The sequence below is a fragment of the Lonchura striata genome, chromosome 2, assembly GCF_046129695.1.
Source record: "Lonchura striata isolate bLonStr1 chromosome 2, bLonStr1.mat, whole genome shotgun sequence".
NCBI classification, from domain to species: domain Eukaryota; kingdom Metazoa; phylum Chordata; class Aves; order Passeriformes; family Estrildidae; genus Lonchura; species Lonchura striata.
The window spans coordinates 38,723,265-38,738,562 of record NC_134604.1 but is presented as its reverse complement, the minus strand read 5'-3'; the positions used below and the strand labels follow the sequence as shown (position 1 = coordinate 38,738,562).

The following is a 15,298-nucleotide window of genomic DNA, read 5'->3' as shown; positions in this document are numbered from 1 at the left end:
GCAAATCCAGCAGATACTTAAGTGGATGCTTAAAATTAAGGTATGTGAATAGTTCCAGTTGGTTTCAAATACAAGAAGTTAAGCAAGTGATTAAGTGCTTTGCTGGAGTGATGCCAGAGTGCTCAAAAGAACACAGGATTTCATCCCTTATCCTCTATTTGGAAAGCTTCTCTTCATGTTTAATTTAATTGAAAGCAATGCTCAAATGATAACAACTTCACATTTATAGACCTCTAATTAATCTGCTTAATGGCCTCATTTCTGAGTGCCTCTTTACCTCCAACATATGTACCTGGTTAAAGGGAGTCCTACCTCTGGTTTTAAATTAAAAAAATGTGTGTCTAGAAAGTCTAAGCATAACTTCCTTGAAAACGCTTGAATCAGGGATTTCCAAAGTGCAGTCCATGATCCAGCTGCCATCCCTGAAGAGACCTGACAGGGCTGAATCCCTTGAGCATGCCATTTGTCTGCCACAGAGTATGTCCTTTGAGAGCTTAACCTGATATTCCTCGGTTAAAAGACCTTCACAAATGAAACTCTGACAATTCCTGATCTTTTAAGTGACACCATTTCTTAAAAAAAACTATGCTGAATGTAATTATTTTGTTTCCTTTAAACCTCATGCATGCAGAAGCCCAGTGCCAGACCTGGGAAAAGGATCCTGCCCTACTGAAAAGCTGAGCATGAGGCTTTGAGAAGGTAATTCCCTATGTCCTCCCCTGATCAATGCACAAGAAAAAGCAGAGGCTTTGCATCCATACATGACCATGGATCTCACTCATCAGATATGAGGTAGCAACAGCATTTGAAGCTCTCTACTTTCTCTTTCTGTGTTTCTTAGACCGAGGAAGCAAACCAGCTTGACATGGAGGTTGCTGACTGAGACAGCAGCACGATAACCACAGCTCTTGTCGCTGCTCCTTGAAGTATTATTTTTAATTCAGCATCTTTCAAAGCAAAACAATGAGGTGATTATGTGAAGAAAACATGATTCCTACCTCACAACTAAATACTCAATTCAGGTGATTGCAAAGGGTGGTTCTCTTACTGGTTTGGATTTTTTTGTTTTGTTTGTTTTTGTGTTCATTTGGTTTTGTGGTGGTTTTTTTTTTTTTTTTTTTTTTCCTGGTGTGGGTTGGGTTTTTTTTTGTGTGTGTGGTTGTTTTCTTTTTTTGTAACAATAGTAGTAACATCAACTTTTCTATTTTGGTGGCAAAATTTTCCTGCTTCAGCTGGATATTTTCACTCAGTTGTCTATGACCTGGATTTGCTGTGCTCCTTTATGATGAGAGCTTTATACATAAAACTCTAGCAAAATAAATTTCCTATCACCATTCTAACTCCAATTCAGGCCATCTCTGTATCATATCCTATTGCTTTCAAGTGGCACCTTCCACTAGGGCCATTTGTTTTTCCCCAGGTATTTTTTGAAATTACCAAATTGCAAACATTATCTACTGACAGATGCTAAGAGCAAGCATGATGAAGACATCAAAGAAGGTCTTCCAACTTGCAGTTTTGCTTGTTTTTTTTTTTTAAACAAAACACATACTTGAAAGTTCAAACTGCATTTCTACATGTCTCAAAGCAGAGGTTGTCTCATGCAAATCTGAACAATGCTGACAGTTCCTGGTAAATGACAGACAGTACTCTTGCTCATGGAATACTTCAGTCTAACAGCTATAAAATTAATTGTTGCCCTTTAACTCATCTAGCCACTTTAATCTTACCTAAGCATTCAGCCAAAAGTACCCCAAAGATTGCAAATACAGACACAAAAGGCTCTGTGCCATTTCTTCCACTGCTGAATTACAGAATGTGGCTGAAATACAAATGTCAATGTTTTCATTTGGTACCTTAGAGGCTATAGCAGAAATACTATATGTGCATGCTCTTGGATGAGCCTAGTACTCCCTTTCCATCCTGCATTTATTTGCCATTCCACATAAAAAAAAAAAAATAATACCAATGGAAAGCTTATCAATTAAATATTGATTTGGTATCAATCTCCATCGACCCCATGATTCTCTCAACAAAGAATCTTAATCCACAGAGTGCAGAGATCTTCATTTTCAGTAGGAGACACGTTCTAAGCAGTTGGTTCCTGTAATTAGCTCACTAACAGTAAGGGCATATCCTCTAACCACAGACAGGACAGAAGGGAAGAACAGCAATTTTAGCAGGCTTCGTTTTGACTACATAGTCATATAAATGGCCAAATTTTACATTTCATGCAGACTGGCTCCTGCGCACAGACACACATAATGTGCTTATAATGAACAGCACCCAGTGGGGAATTTTCCAAGTAAAGCACCACTAACAAGCTGCTTTTCTGATTGTTGTTGCTGCTGCTGTTGTTGAAATTGTTTTTCCCTGTTAGAATCAGACTTCATCTTCTCAATCTACAGCTGAAATGAGAACAGCATTCCCCAAATCAAGAGCCAAGAGAAAATACAGAATCTAGAAAAACAACTGCAGAAAAGATAAGTTATTTTAATTACCTTCAGAATTATACAGGGATTCGCTCTGGTGTACATTATAATCCCATTGCTTTGCAGGGTTCGCAGTCGGAGAGCCAACTTGAATTCCTCCTTCTTGCTATTTTCAGAAACACGGTATTTAATGTAGCTATTCCCAGCAAAGCTAAGGGAAGTGTGGCCTGAAACAACCATTTTGAAAGGACACATGTGCTTTTAGTGATACATAAAACAATTCCTTATCTGTTAAGTAATTAAAGAATTTATAAAGTTAATGAGAATGACTAGGAAGAAATAAATAAAACCCATTTTTGATGAGAGGAAACAAAGCTGGCATCTACTACAAAATATTACTGCATTTCCTTTTTTTAAGCTATTTTTCAGGGGATAGAGGAAAGTTCTATTTTTCCATACTTAAAAAATAAAAAAAATAAAGAAGTTTCTCCAAGTATTCAGCATTTTTCAGCTTATACACTCCTGGAGGCATCAGTCTCGTCTAACTGATAACAGAGGGAATCAAAGATGACGACATCAGTACATCAGGCAGTTGAGTTATGGGTGTCAAGTTATGTGTGGGCAGATGTCAGACAAATCTTCACAATGAGTCCCCTGCAACCAGTGCCCAAGACCACAGTTCAGTATGGGCTGTGCTTTCATCAGGCTAACAGCACAAATCCTCTATCCTGCAGCCTGGGAATCACTGCAGTCAACAGAAAGCTCTGCTTCACTGGCTGTCCACCTGGCTCTTCATATCCCAGGGAACAACACAGATGCAGAGAACTAGCAGATGTCCTCAAACTTTCTTTTTGGGATAGTGTAGTGTTTTCATTAATAAAGGTTGGAATTTTGGTAATCTAAATAGTAAGCAGAAGAGTTAATTATAGAGCTTTGCCCATGGGCAGAAAAACATCTGGCATAACATTCTCTAGGAAAAATCCTGTTTTCTCAGCAGCCTGTTGTACTGAGCTGGTATTCAAGCAAGCCAGTGGGAATTTCCAAACAGAAACTGGATCACAGTCTACATACAGCCCATTAGCTATAAAGACAAGTATTTATAGGGCTTATAAACACACACCCCAAGTGCCCGTGCTGAGATGGGTTAAGCAGTGCATTTTCTGTTAACTTCACTGCCACCTCAGCCTACAAAATGAGAATGTCAGCACTTTATTGTCCAAGGATATCCCCCTTCATGGCTGTGACATGCACCTGAACACTCGCCAAGCTTCCCTGGTGGGCACTGGCAGATGAACGGTCTCCGGCTGGCTTCATACCCCACACACTGCATGTCCCCGGGACACGGCTTCTCTAGGCAGGGATCATTGGACCCTGGGCAGAGTCCTCCTGCAAGAAGGTAAAATACTGTCAGGGATCCACAGAGTAAAGCACGATCTGCTGCAATAAAAGGGTAATGAAAGACAATTATTGATCACACGCTTCAGTACAAGCAAAAAAATGGCTTAATAATAATAATAACAACAAAAAAGCCCCAACAAACCTTCATAGAAAGGAACAGCTTTTGGGCAAGTACGCAGCAGAACTGCAATAGCTCTTTTCCAAAGACTGCCCTAAACCCCATGGGAACATATTATAAAAATGAACTATTATGAGCAGTAACTGGTTTATAAATGTATGTGATAACTCTCAGGCCATTCATTTTCCCACAAAGCTTCCCGCACAGGGGCTTTAGAGATATGAGGGAAAAAAATTACTTGAAGCTATGCACTCCTTTTCCCCCAGCACACCCATGAGAAGCAAATCTAAGGAGGTAGAAATGGTCACAACACCAAGCCTGCCAGAGTTCAAGAAGCATTTGGACAATGATCTCAAGCACATGGTGTGATTCTCGGTGGTCCTACGCAGGGCCAGCATTTGGACTTTGATTATCCTTGGGGGTCCTTTCCAATTCAGGATATTCTGTGATTCTAAGCCATGCTTGGGTTACAGTGACACCTGGATTTTTCATTCTCATACTACACAGGACATGGCCAGCTTCATCATACAGCACAGGCAAACTGGCCCTCTCCCTATGCTCCTCCTAACATTTCTGAGATCTCACATCCTATCCAGCTTGCCCAGGCTACCAAAACCTGCCCTCCTTTTTTCTAATCTGCAGGGACAGAACTAGAGTAACTTTTACATTTGCTTAAAATACTTGAGCAACACAATTATATGTAGGTTTTTCAAAATCCCTAAAATTCTTTATATCAAGCTCACCATGTCAAGGACTTACTATGTAAACCCTGTCAATATCAAAATATTTTTTTGCATTTCATGGGGTTTGGCTAAAACTTCAATGTAACTTCTGAAAGTGTCTAAATAAACGTTTTAATTGCCTTAATCTTAAAAGATTTGCACACACAGTCTATAATAATAATACGAAACACGATACAACTATTGCTGCTTAATACATGAATTTTCAGAAATATGTGACTTCCACAACAACTAGCCTCTTCTTGGTTGCAGTAAGGTACTTGGGAGATGCAGGGTCAGTTTTTACATTTGGGCATCTGTGTATGGCTGTTATGAAAGCAGTCTTCAAGTGCAGGGAAAAAAAGGCACTCCTGCCCTTGCTTTTGTTGATTTGCAGCCCAGCATGAATGGAGGCAAAGGCAGTTGCTGGGAATGGACAGACACCTCTTCTTTTGTTTATCAAGTTAATTAATTTAAGGCATGCAGGTGATGAATTTAATGATAAAAAGCACCTTGCTGCCCATTGCTTTCTGAATATTGGCAGTTCTTATATATTGCAGGATTTATATTATAGGATCCTTATCAGATTCAAAAACTAGTTTACTTTTGAGCACATTGTTTTATTTACAGTTTATAAAGGAAGGAATCAACCTGTCATGGAGTACATCTCCAAAAGTAATGAAAGAAAGAATCTTACTGCACTCACACTTTTGTACAAGCCAAACAGGGCTCATAGTAAGCATAGTTGAAATTACCTGACACTGTAAGTATTTTCTGGGAGAAGAAAAATTACTACTGTAGCTTTCAAAGTGGACATGGGCTCACTACAAATATGGCAATTACTTTAAATGTCCTCCTTGATGTACAGCACAGTCAATTTAATGTTTAACATCCTCTCCTCCTTTATCAAACATTTGTTTGAGAGGTCTGTGTAGTAAAAGATTTACAGTACTGCCTGCAGCACTGTTAGAAAATGATGCATGGCATTCTTTATTAATCACATTAGTAGGAAACATTAATAAGAGTAACAGCTGTAATACACAGTCACACCTTAAGCCTTATAGAATCAAGAAAAAAACTGTCATAGACTTCTGGACTACAGATTAATATTTTATTTAAATGTAACATCTGTAGAATTTAACAGAATTTAACATTGTTTGGCTTTTTTTTTTAAGAATAAAACACCTCACTTTTTAGAATACAATGGCAAGTAACAATTATTTCTGAAGTTACAATGGGTTGTTAAAAATCCTGCAGACTGCTTTGTCTTTTCACCTTGGTTGTTTTAGCTATTTTAACTCATTCTTATGTGACAAACACACAGGATTCTGGTGTCTGCAGAGTATATCTCTTCTTTAAAAAAACTTAAACCTTTAATGAGGCTGCAATTCAAGTGAGCCTCTGTGTAGCTGACAGACATGCCATTTAGACTAAAGCCCCACAGCTTGTCACTGTGCAGCAGCAAGAGGCACTGAGATTTCCAAATGTGGCTCTACAAATTTTCACATCCCCTAACCTATGACTGTATCCTTGACATGAAGCAATAAAGGAACAGCTTTCTTTGTTATCCACCTCTGCCAGGTTTTTCTTTTTTTATCTGATTCAAACTCTGATTTGTATTTTAGAGCCATCCTTTCACATTCTGAAATATATGGAAAAGATCTAACGTACTCTGCACAACGGCGGAGAGAACTGTTTATCCTGAACGGCCAAGAATACTCTTCTGGTAAACTACAAGGAAACCAACTCTATTCGTCCTGCTGCAGCAGGATTTCATAGCTGTCACAAAACTTTAAAATATTCAGACTTGCGAGAAGTGCTTTATGCCTGTCTGTATGGTTATAAGTGCATAAGCTACAAAGCTGCATTATTGCATTGCCCCAGCTAACACACATTTTCAGGCTGATTTCACAACTATGTGGAGAAAAATTGTAAAATTGTTCAAGGTTATGTTGTCCACATCAAAGATTTACAGCTTGAGTTTAAATAAAATTATTCTAATGTTGCATTTCCACTCCAAAGAGCAGTCTATTTTCCATCCAATAAAAGATTCAAGAAATATAGGTTCAAATTGATCTTTTTTTTTTTTTTTTTCTAGGCAGGTCCAGACAATCTACAGCATTCTCTTGAAACTCGCATTAGTATTAATAAAAACTGTTCTTTACAAGGTACCACAGAAACACACGAACTAGCATCAAGCAGTGCATGGCAGGAAAAGGTGGAATAGACCCACTTGATTTTGACAGATCATCTTCAGTTTAATTTTCTAAAAGAAGATAAAAGTATTTCAATCTTCTAACCAATATACTGAGGCAGAAAACACTGTTCCATTGCAAGAAGAGAGATTTATTTAATTCCTATTCCTTCAAAAAAGGAGCACTTCTAGGATTTTAAATATATTTTGAAAATTGAGTGCTTCAACAATTTTAACTTCAGCCTTGTGATATTAGGTGGTTTTCTATCAGCCCAGTCTCCTGGATCTGTGAGTATTGCAAAGACTCTGTTTTCCTCACTTACAGAAAAGAAAAGCTTGAAAGAAGGGAGATTCCTGAAAGCCAGAGTCGCAGGAACACGGGAAAAAAACCTTCCTTGGACAAAAGTGACATAAAACAGACTATAGCCAGATCTAACCAAGTTGTCTGCAGTTCTCTGTTCCCAAGCACAGACCTTGTTCTTCAATTTTCCGTGCCAGGAGAATTTCAGGCTCATTAATATGAATGTGTGTGCTTTCTGAAAATGGGAGAAGCAGTGATGTACACATAAGAACTGTGTAGCTGATGCCCAGTCTTTCACAGCAGCCAGGACTCTTTTAGAGGCAGAGTGTGCTCTGTGGAGCTGAGGCCAAAAATCACCTCTGAACAACAAGTCCTGTATTAACAGTGGGTTCTCACAGTCTATGATTTCCTTCTGTCAGAGCATTCACAAAATAATAGAAGTGGCTTTATAAAGTCTGAATTGTCTTGTTTCATGAGAGAGTGGTCCAAAACTGTTGTTCTCTTTTAAATATTAAATAACGTGGATGTGTCTACACCTTTGCTGAACACTCTGGGTCTATTAGAAAAATTCTTTCAAACTATTAGGCCAGAACCATATTAAACATTTTAAATGGAATTAATCTCATCTAACTTTAGGGCATGATTCATCTGACTGATTTTAGACATCTAGGGAGAGATGTATCACATTATTAAAAATATCTCATTCTTCCCACTATCTGCAAATGGGGCCTGGAGTGACCTGCACAGATGTAGATGTATGCCCATATTTGTCAAGATTATTTCAATCCATCCCTCTCCTGTGAACATATTAATGTACCATCACTTTCTAAGATTATAATGCAGAACAACTGTAGAGCAAAGTAGTCCCAACAAAACCTGCTCTGCCCCTGCACCTTTGTCTCAACACAAAAGAATTACTTTGCATTATGAGAAAATACAGAATAGATTTTTGCCTCTGAAAAATGAGAATGCAGTGAGAAATGTTTTATAGGAATATATTTATTCCATTCCTCCTACTTTTATTTCTCCCAGCACTGACGGATGTCTGCATACCTCGTGCCATGTGATGGGAGGTTGGTAATTGCATAGCCCCTCTGTCATGCTGACACAAACCCCAGTTTGTGACAATATTTTTCATACAAACACAAACAGATGAGCAAAAAATCTAAGGAGACAGTCTGTTACCAGAAAACAGTTTAGTTCAATTTTATTGATTTAAAAGCTATGATTGATGCATGTGAACTTTTGAACTTACCCTTCCAGAGCTGAGCTACTGAACCTCTGAAGTTCACCCACTGCCTACTTTACAGTCTCTCTGCATTTTCACATTAGATAACTCTGTTTGCTCACAAAGGTAATCTAGGTAAGTTATGCACAGCTGGCATGCATAAATTGTGCATATCTGTGACATCTGCCAGTGGACAAAAACACTCCAAGTATGATACATATTTCAAGAATGAGTGAATTAGTTCAAACTCAAGCTTTCTGGGCCATAATTGAACCAGATCTCTGGAAACCTATGCAATATTTTAATGGCTTTTTCATAATTCAAGGTATTAATATTCAGTGGATGTGAAACTCTTTTAACAACAAATGAAGTATAATACTTTTATTACACTGCTAATATCTTGCTAATGCTGTCTCATTAAACAAGCTAAAATAAATTCGTGCACTTTTTCCAGAATTGCTGCATCTGTGCATTTATTTATAAGAACTACTGATGGAAGAAGTATGGCATTTTTCTAACTCTTTTACCCTAGACTTTAGCTTTCATGAAAGCAAAACTACCCATACATTCTCTATTATACTCTCACAAGTCTGCGTTATTTCCTATGTGAGAAAACAGTGTGTTTACCTAAATACCAAAGTATTTTCTGTGTCTCCTTAAATTAAAAACAGTAGAAGAGGATTAAGCATTAACTAATGAGGAGAAGGCCCAAAGCATGAATTTTTGCTTCCCACCACAATGTATTATTTCTGTGCAAGTAACAGACATGAAGGTGCTCACCTCTTTGACAACTATACCTAACTCAGCAGCTCTGGACATTTTGGACATTTTTTTACCACAGGCTCTATGGCAGGCTGAATGTGCTCAACCCCACCCCAAATGGTGTGGATTCCCCACGGGAAATCCCCACTTAGTGGCTCAAAGGGGAGCAGTGGGAACCCCTCCATCTTTTCAGCAGGGCCAGGACAAGCTGCCTGTTACAAGTGTTCCCACACAGCAGTCTTCAAGGCCATGATAAATGGCCCAGAGACTAAGGACTACAGCTGCTCTCAGAACCACACTGCCTCTCCAGCAGCCTGTCATCCATTTTAAAGATTGACTGGTACACGACAGGAGAATTTGGAAATCACTGTCCCAGCTGAATTTCTTTGCTTCCATTGCAAACTTACTGTGCCAGGAGAGCTGCTGGGTCAGAACTGTGCTGCACTGCAAAGTCCCTTTTTTGGAGTTAAGCTAAGGGATTATGAGGCAGAGGGAATAATACATCATTATTGACTTTAATAGGTAGTGAAATGAAATGATAAACAGTGAAAATTTTGGCTGCCAGAAAACCAATTTCTGACTGTGAAGACTATCACCATCCCCATGGAGATGAGGAGTTGTGATTTCTTGATACAAAAGTGAGACTAAGTTGTAACTTAGAGAATATAAAAAAGTTTGGCCGACAGTGTTCCTGCACTGGATCCTGGACCTGAATGGAGGCTATTGCAGCATTGTTCCTTTTAAATCTGTGAAAATCCTTTACTTCAGAGCCTTTCATGTGTAACAAAATGCTGGCTATTGTTATGATAGATATGTCTATTTGAAACTTATAAGACTCTTAGTTAAAAAGTGGACAGATAGTCGGCTCTTGAATGTTCCTCAGATAGAGAATCATAGTATTTTTTCAGAATTGAACTTCTTTGCCACTATTATCCATGTGCCACAGGAAGAAAAATGATTTCTGGTTCAGTTTTATGCAATTTCTGCCTATTTTCATCCCCACCGAGGTCAGTGGTAAAACATGAAGCCCTGCTGACTGCTGCAGAAACAAAGGTTGGTTATTGAGGGATATGGCTGCTGAATTCTTGTATTGCTCTGTGTGTGTGTGCATGTGTGCTTAAGATGAGGGAGACTTAGATGTATTGATTTTACAGCAGCTTTTTTCTCTGCTCTTAAATGAAGTGGAATGAGGAGCAAATAGCCTGGCAAACAAAGAAACAGAGCCAGTATTATAACTGCCCGAGGTTTTAAAATCCAAGTGCAGAATCATACAGAAGCTTGGCTCATGAGTCTATTTGTCATATGCCCATATGAAATCTCTGCCAAAATGTGGAGCTGCCTGAAACCTACTCTGTCCCCTACTGCAGCCTTAAAGGTCAAGGAAAAGCGCTTGCTAATAAAATACTTCATTGTTTTCTGTGGTTGTCTGCAACAACGGGACTGGGAAAGGCCTTTCCACCTGCCCGGCTTAGGTCAGGGGTGCTTTTCCTTGGAGACTGCTGGTGCATTGCTGGAGACCAGGCTGCTCTGCTGCGGTCACAATCCAGGTTTATTCCAGTGGTGGCCCCAACTGATTGGGAAACTACATTCCTCCCTCTCCTCCTCCTTCCTCTCCCACTCCTTCCCCTGCCTGGAAGCTGCTCTGATTGCAGAGCCTCCAGGAAAGCGGTCTTTGTCGTAAAAGGCCAAAGTTCATAAACTTCCATTTACATCAGTAAACACGAACAATTCTTCCCGAGCCGGAGAAATCAATTCCCACAACACATCAGCCAGTCGTGCTTTAGTGGACTGAATTGAAATGCCCCTTCTAATCTGCATCAGAGGAATAAAATGGATCCTATCGCATAATGCGCAGCGATGGGAGGGGAAGAGGGAGCAGTACTCACCATTGCACATGCAGCGCACATTCCTGTAAAAGCGGGGACACACAAAACTAATGCGTGCCGTGCTGTAAGTCATCAGGGAATGTGAATCAATAGACAGACTTTGCTCACAGTGTTGCTCCTGACAATCCAGTCCGGAGCAATTCTTCTCCAAGATAGCAGAAATACGAATCACATTTTCCAAGTGTCTCCTCGCATTGGTAAGCTTCTGAATCAAATAGGCAGGCTTATAGAAACCACCGCTGTGCATCTGAACGGCAAACAGCATGTCGAGCTGGCTGCTGCCTGCCACCGGCTGAATGCTGATGATGTGCAGGCTGTCCTGTTTCTGGGAGAGCACCGCGTTGCGCAGGGTGCGCCTGAACCCGTGCATGTGGAGACCCACAAAGTCTTCCGGGGAAACGTTCTCGAAGCGGATGGTGACCGTGTTCTGCAGCATTTCTTGCAGCAGCTGCTCAACGTGGACCACAACATCGATGGGCACCTGGAACCGGCCGTCGCTCACGGAGACATTCAGGATGTACTTGCCATTATCCAGCCCTCCAAGGGCAATGATCTTCCCATCATGGCTGTTGACCTTGAACAAACTTTTCTGCTCTGATTTTAGAGTGTATGTGAGGACATCGTACACATCCTGATCTGTGGCATGAATTTTCCCAATGACTCCCCCAGGAAAATCATCTTCCATGGTGACAATGAAAATCTCCAGTGGAATGGCAGTTGGTTTGTGAATGCTCTCTTCAATAACCCTCACCTGAACATAGGTATAGGAAACCTGCTGAGGCTTCCCAGAGTCCTTTGCCTAATGTAATTTAGAAAAAAAAAAAGAATAGAAAAAATAAGAAATAAAACCACACATGGAACACAGCCTGCAATCGTAACTTCTTGTTATGTATATTCTCAAAGCATCAGTAATTCTGAAAAGAAATTTTCAAAAGAACACTCAAATGCATTTGCCAAATATATATGTAAAGAAGTGTCTCAGCCATTTCTAGCAGTGGAACTTACAAACTCTTTAGGGAAGCACTGATCTTTAAGTGGATTGCAGAGAGAAATGTGTCAGTAGAATGTCTCATTACTCAAACTGAAATGTTCCCAGGATCCCACACCTATCACTTGTCAACTTCACAACAGAGAATATACCAATGTGGTATATTCTGCTCCAAACACATTTTGGACTCACTTCTACCCTGGAGAAGAGGCTGAATTCCAGTGAAATATCAGCCTTCTGCATTGCTTGGTGTGCTCCAAATCACTCCACACCCTGCTTAGCTTGTGTGGATGTGAGGGAGTCCAGAATTTTTCTACTGCATTCTGCACTTCTTTACCTGAAGCAACCAAGAAACATGCTTGATATAAATAAAATTTATCATCCTCCAAAAATGAAATAGGTGCTTGTGCTGTTAGTAATGATAAAATATGAGTGCAGCACTGCAGCTGGAAAGATGACTGGATGACCCAGAGCAGGGATTATGGCATCATTTGCACTATTTTTATAGAGAGCAAAAGAGCAAGTATGACAAAAAACCCAAGGCCATATTGACAGAAAGGTGGGCAAACTTGAATCAGGGTCCTTTCCTACAATAAGAAAAATGCTTTATTGCAGTCCCTATTATGATATACTGCTCCACACATTTATTTGCTTCAGAGAAGAACAGAAAACTAAACTGCCAGTATGCAGAGATGCAGGGAATGTTCAAAGATCTTTGTATTTGGACACAGGAGGAAAATTTACAAGCTGAAGGAAAAAGTGGGAGGATGACAACAGTAATATGGACACTACTATGAGCAGATTAGTAACTCTAAGACACTCTAAAATTCATTCATCTTCACTCCTAAAAGACCTATGTGGAATATTTAAAAATGTTTTATATATATGTGCAGACAAATACCCATGTACATAGAGATTATGTCTCATTCCATTTTCCATTTTAACATTAATTCTTAATAAACCTAATACAGTGAAGAAACCTGATAGTGGAAAAGAGAAAGCAGCACTCTGGCACATATGGATGGAAAGAAACACTTCTATGGTCTGTACACAACAGGAAACTATAAAATATGTTTTCGCTGCAGAAATCCCTGAAGAAAATAACACTGGGAGAAATCATTCCTCCACAATCCAACAGCATGGTTTTCTGAGCACGTAGGTGCATCTCAGACATGGTGGTTTAATATTTCATTTATATGAAATACATAGACCTCTAAACTTGAAGGATGCTACTCAAATTTAACTCTCATGCCCAATTTTAGCTACACTAGAACTCTGGCTAGCAAATTACCCTGAAAGTAGGATATTTTACTATTAAGGCATGGTAAGAAAGAAAGAAAGGTGATTTTTTATTACCCTACAAGCCTAAAAAAGAGGCTTCAAGGATATTAAATGGCAAACTTGTAAAACTTTGATTTGAACTGTTAGTTAGCATCAGAGCCTGTATTTTGTGAATCGTAACCAACAATTGCCTCTAAGGATGCCACTGCTGTGAACATCATTAAATGTGCTTGTAAAGAAACAGACAGGCTGTGCTTAGAGAGATCAACCCCAGCAAAGCCAGTGGAGGAAGCAAGAATTTCAGACACAGCTTATGGGACCATGACTCATTTCAGTGAAGACGTTCATTCCCTAGACCTGCATATTTACTGAACCCTAATACATCTTCTCTGGCAGACCTGAGAAATGTGGACAAATTACTTTAGGATTTACAGGTTTTGGCAATCAAAATTACCCTGGTTACAAAGCCTCTTAACGATTATTCTAAAGCTAAGTTTGAGCTGGACTTCTATTGCATGTCTTATTTTGACATTCTTTAAAAGCTAGGTTGACCTTGGAAATGTGATTTCATGAATTCTTGGAAGGCTTCCAAAAATTTATTATTAAATTCATGACTTAAAAGCAGAAATTATTTTCGTTCCTAAAGCAGTATTTTGCAGTCACTTGTTCTGGGGTGTATTTATATGTATATTATGCATTTTTTCTCATTTTCCTTCCGTAGCTACAGAAAAAAATGATGAAAATCTTAAACCATAACGGTTGCTGCTCAGAAAATTCATTTCATGCCGAGGAAATTGGAAAGGTGGCTGGCTACCTATTTATATTTATATGAAACCAGGTTTAAGAACATCAAAGAAAATATTCTGCATTGTGCATTTGCAAACTGGAATGTGTGGTATTTACTCTTAGAATACAGCCCATCAAAAACAACCCATACAGGCAAAGTACAGGTTACCTACCACTAAGAGATTTTTTTGTTTCAGAGTAGATGTAAAAATATTAATTGAGTCTTACCTGCACACAGAGCACATACTCAGTTGAGACCATGTGCTTGAAGATGACTGCAGACCTCAAAACGCCATGAGGGTCCAGTGTAAACTCCTCCTCTTCATTGCCAGTGAGGATGGTGAAGGTAAAAGGGGGGCCATTGTGAAAAGAGTCTTTGTCTGTCACTACCAGCTGCAAAATGCTCGTGCCCACTGGTTTATTTTCCTTTACACATATACACAGCGTATAAAGAAAAGGATTAAAACTATACATATTGCAACCATAAAATATCACATTTTTCTATTGTGAATATTCAACTGAATGCTCTTTGCCCAAGCTGGCATTTCATAAGCTGTGTTTTGTTGATGCTGCTTACGCGCCCATGGACCAGTGGCAGAGATGAGGGTACCCACCACACCTCCAGGGCCTGCTGGGCTCTCTCTGATACTCTGTCTGATCAGGACTGACTAAAAGTCAGACTATACTCAGATTACTCTGTGTGTCAAGACTCACACCCAGAGCAAGGTATAAAGAAGTGTGAACTTATCCCAGAGCAGACATTTGAAGTTGGAGTACCTGGTGCAGCAGGGATGAATGGTAAAATGTATGACAGATGCTGTGGTTAAGAAGCCTCAGCAAACAGAAACTTACCAAAAGACTCAAGAAAGATATGTTTATATTTTCCTTTAGATAAGATCACTTGATACATGTTTTGCAGATAGATCATCAAAAGGTACTTAACTGAAACCAAATGCCAGTGCATTTTAAAAATCAGAGAAGTTTTTGATGTGCAGGATAAACTTACTTGAATTACAGCTGTGTAGTTAGCTGGAGTAAACACAGGGCTGTTATCATTCACATCAGAAATGTCGACATTGACCGTCACAGATGAAGACAAAGGAGGGGTACCACTGTCTCTTGCCTGGACAACTAATGAATAACCAGATATCTGAGAAAAGGTGAAAACATTAAATCATTGTGAAAGTGGGCCTAAATTTTAACTC

At 39.4% G+C, this 15,298-nt stretch overlaps 1 protein-coding gene across 8 annotated transcripts in view; it reads right to left on the bottom strand.

Annotated features, from left to right (window-relative positions):
* The window catches only part of FAT3 (FAT atypical cadherin 3), a 396,477-nt gene that overhangs the window by 33,104 nt on the left and 348,075 nt on the right, over window positions 1–15,298 (bottom strand). For all 8 annotated transcript variants that reach the window (XM_021544996.2, XM_021544998.2, XM_021544993.3 and 5 more), the window contains 5 exons: window positions 15,100–15,243; window positions 14,322–14,519; window positions 11,039–11,837; window positions 3,684–3,818; window positions 2,502–2,659 (listed from right to left, as the gene is read on the bottom strand). In XM_021544996.2, the coding sequence (XP_021400671.2) occupies window positions 2,502–2,659; window positions 3,684–3,818; window positions 11,039–11,837; window positions 14,322–14,519; window positions 15,100–15,243 (1,434 nt within the window). The remainder of the gene's footprint in view (window positions 1–2,501; window positions 2,660–3,683; window positions 3,819–11,038; window positions 11,838–14,321; window positions 14,520–15,099; window positions 15,244–15,298) is intronic.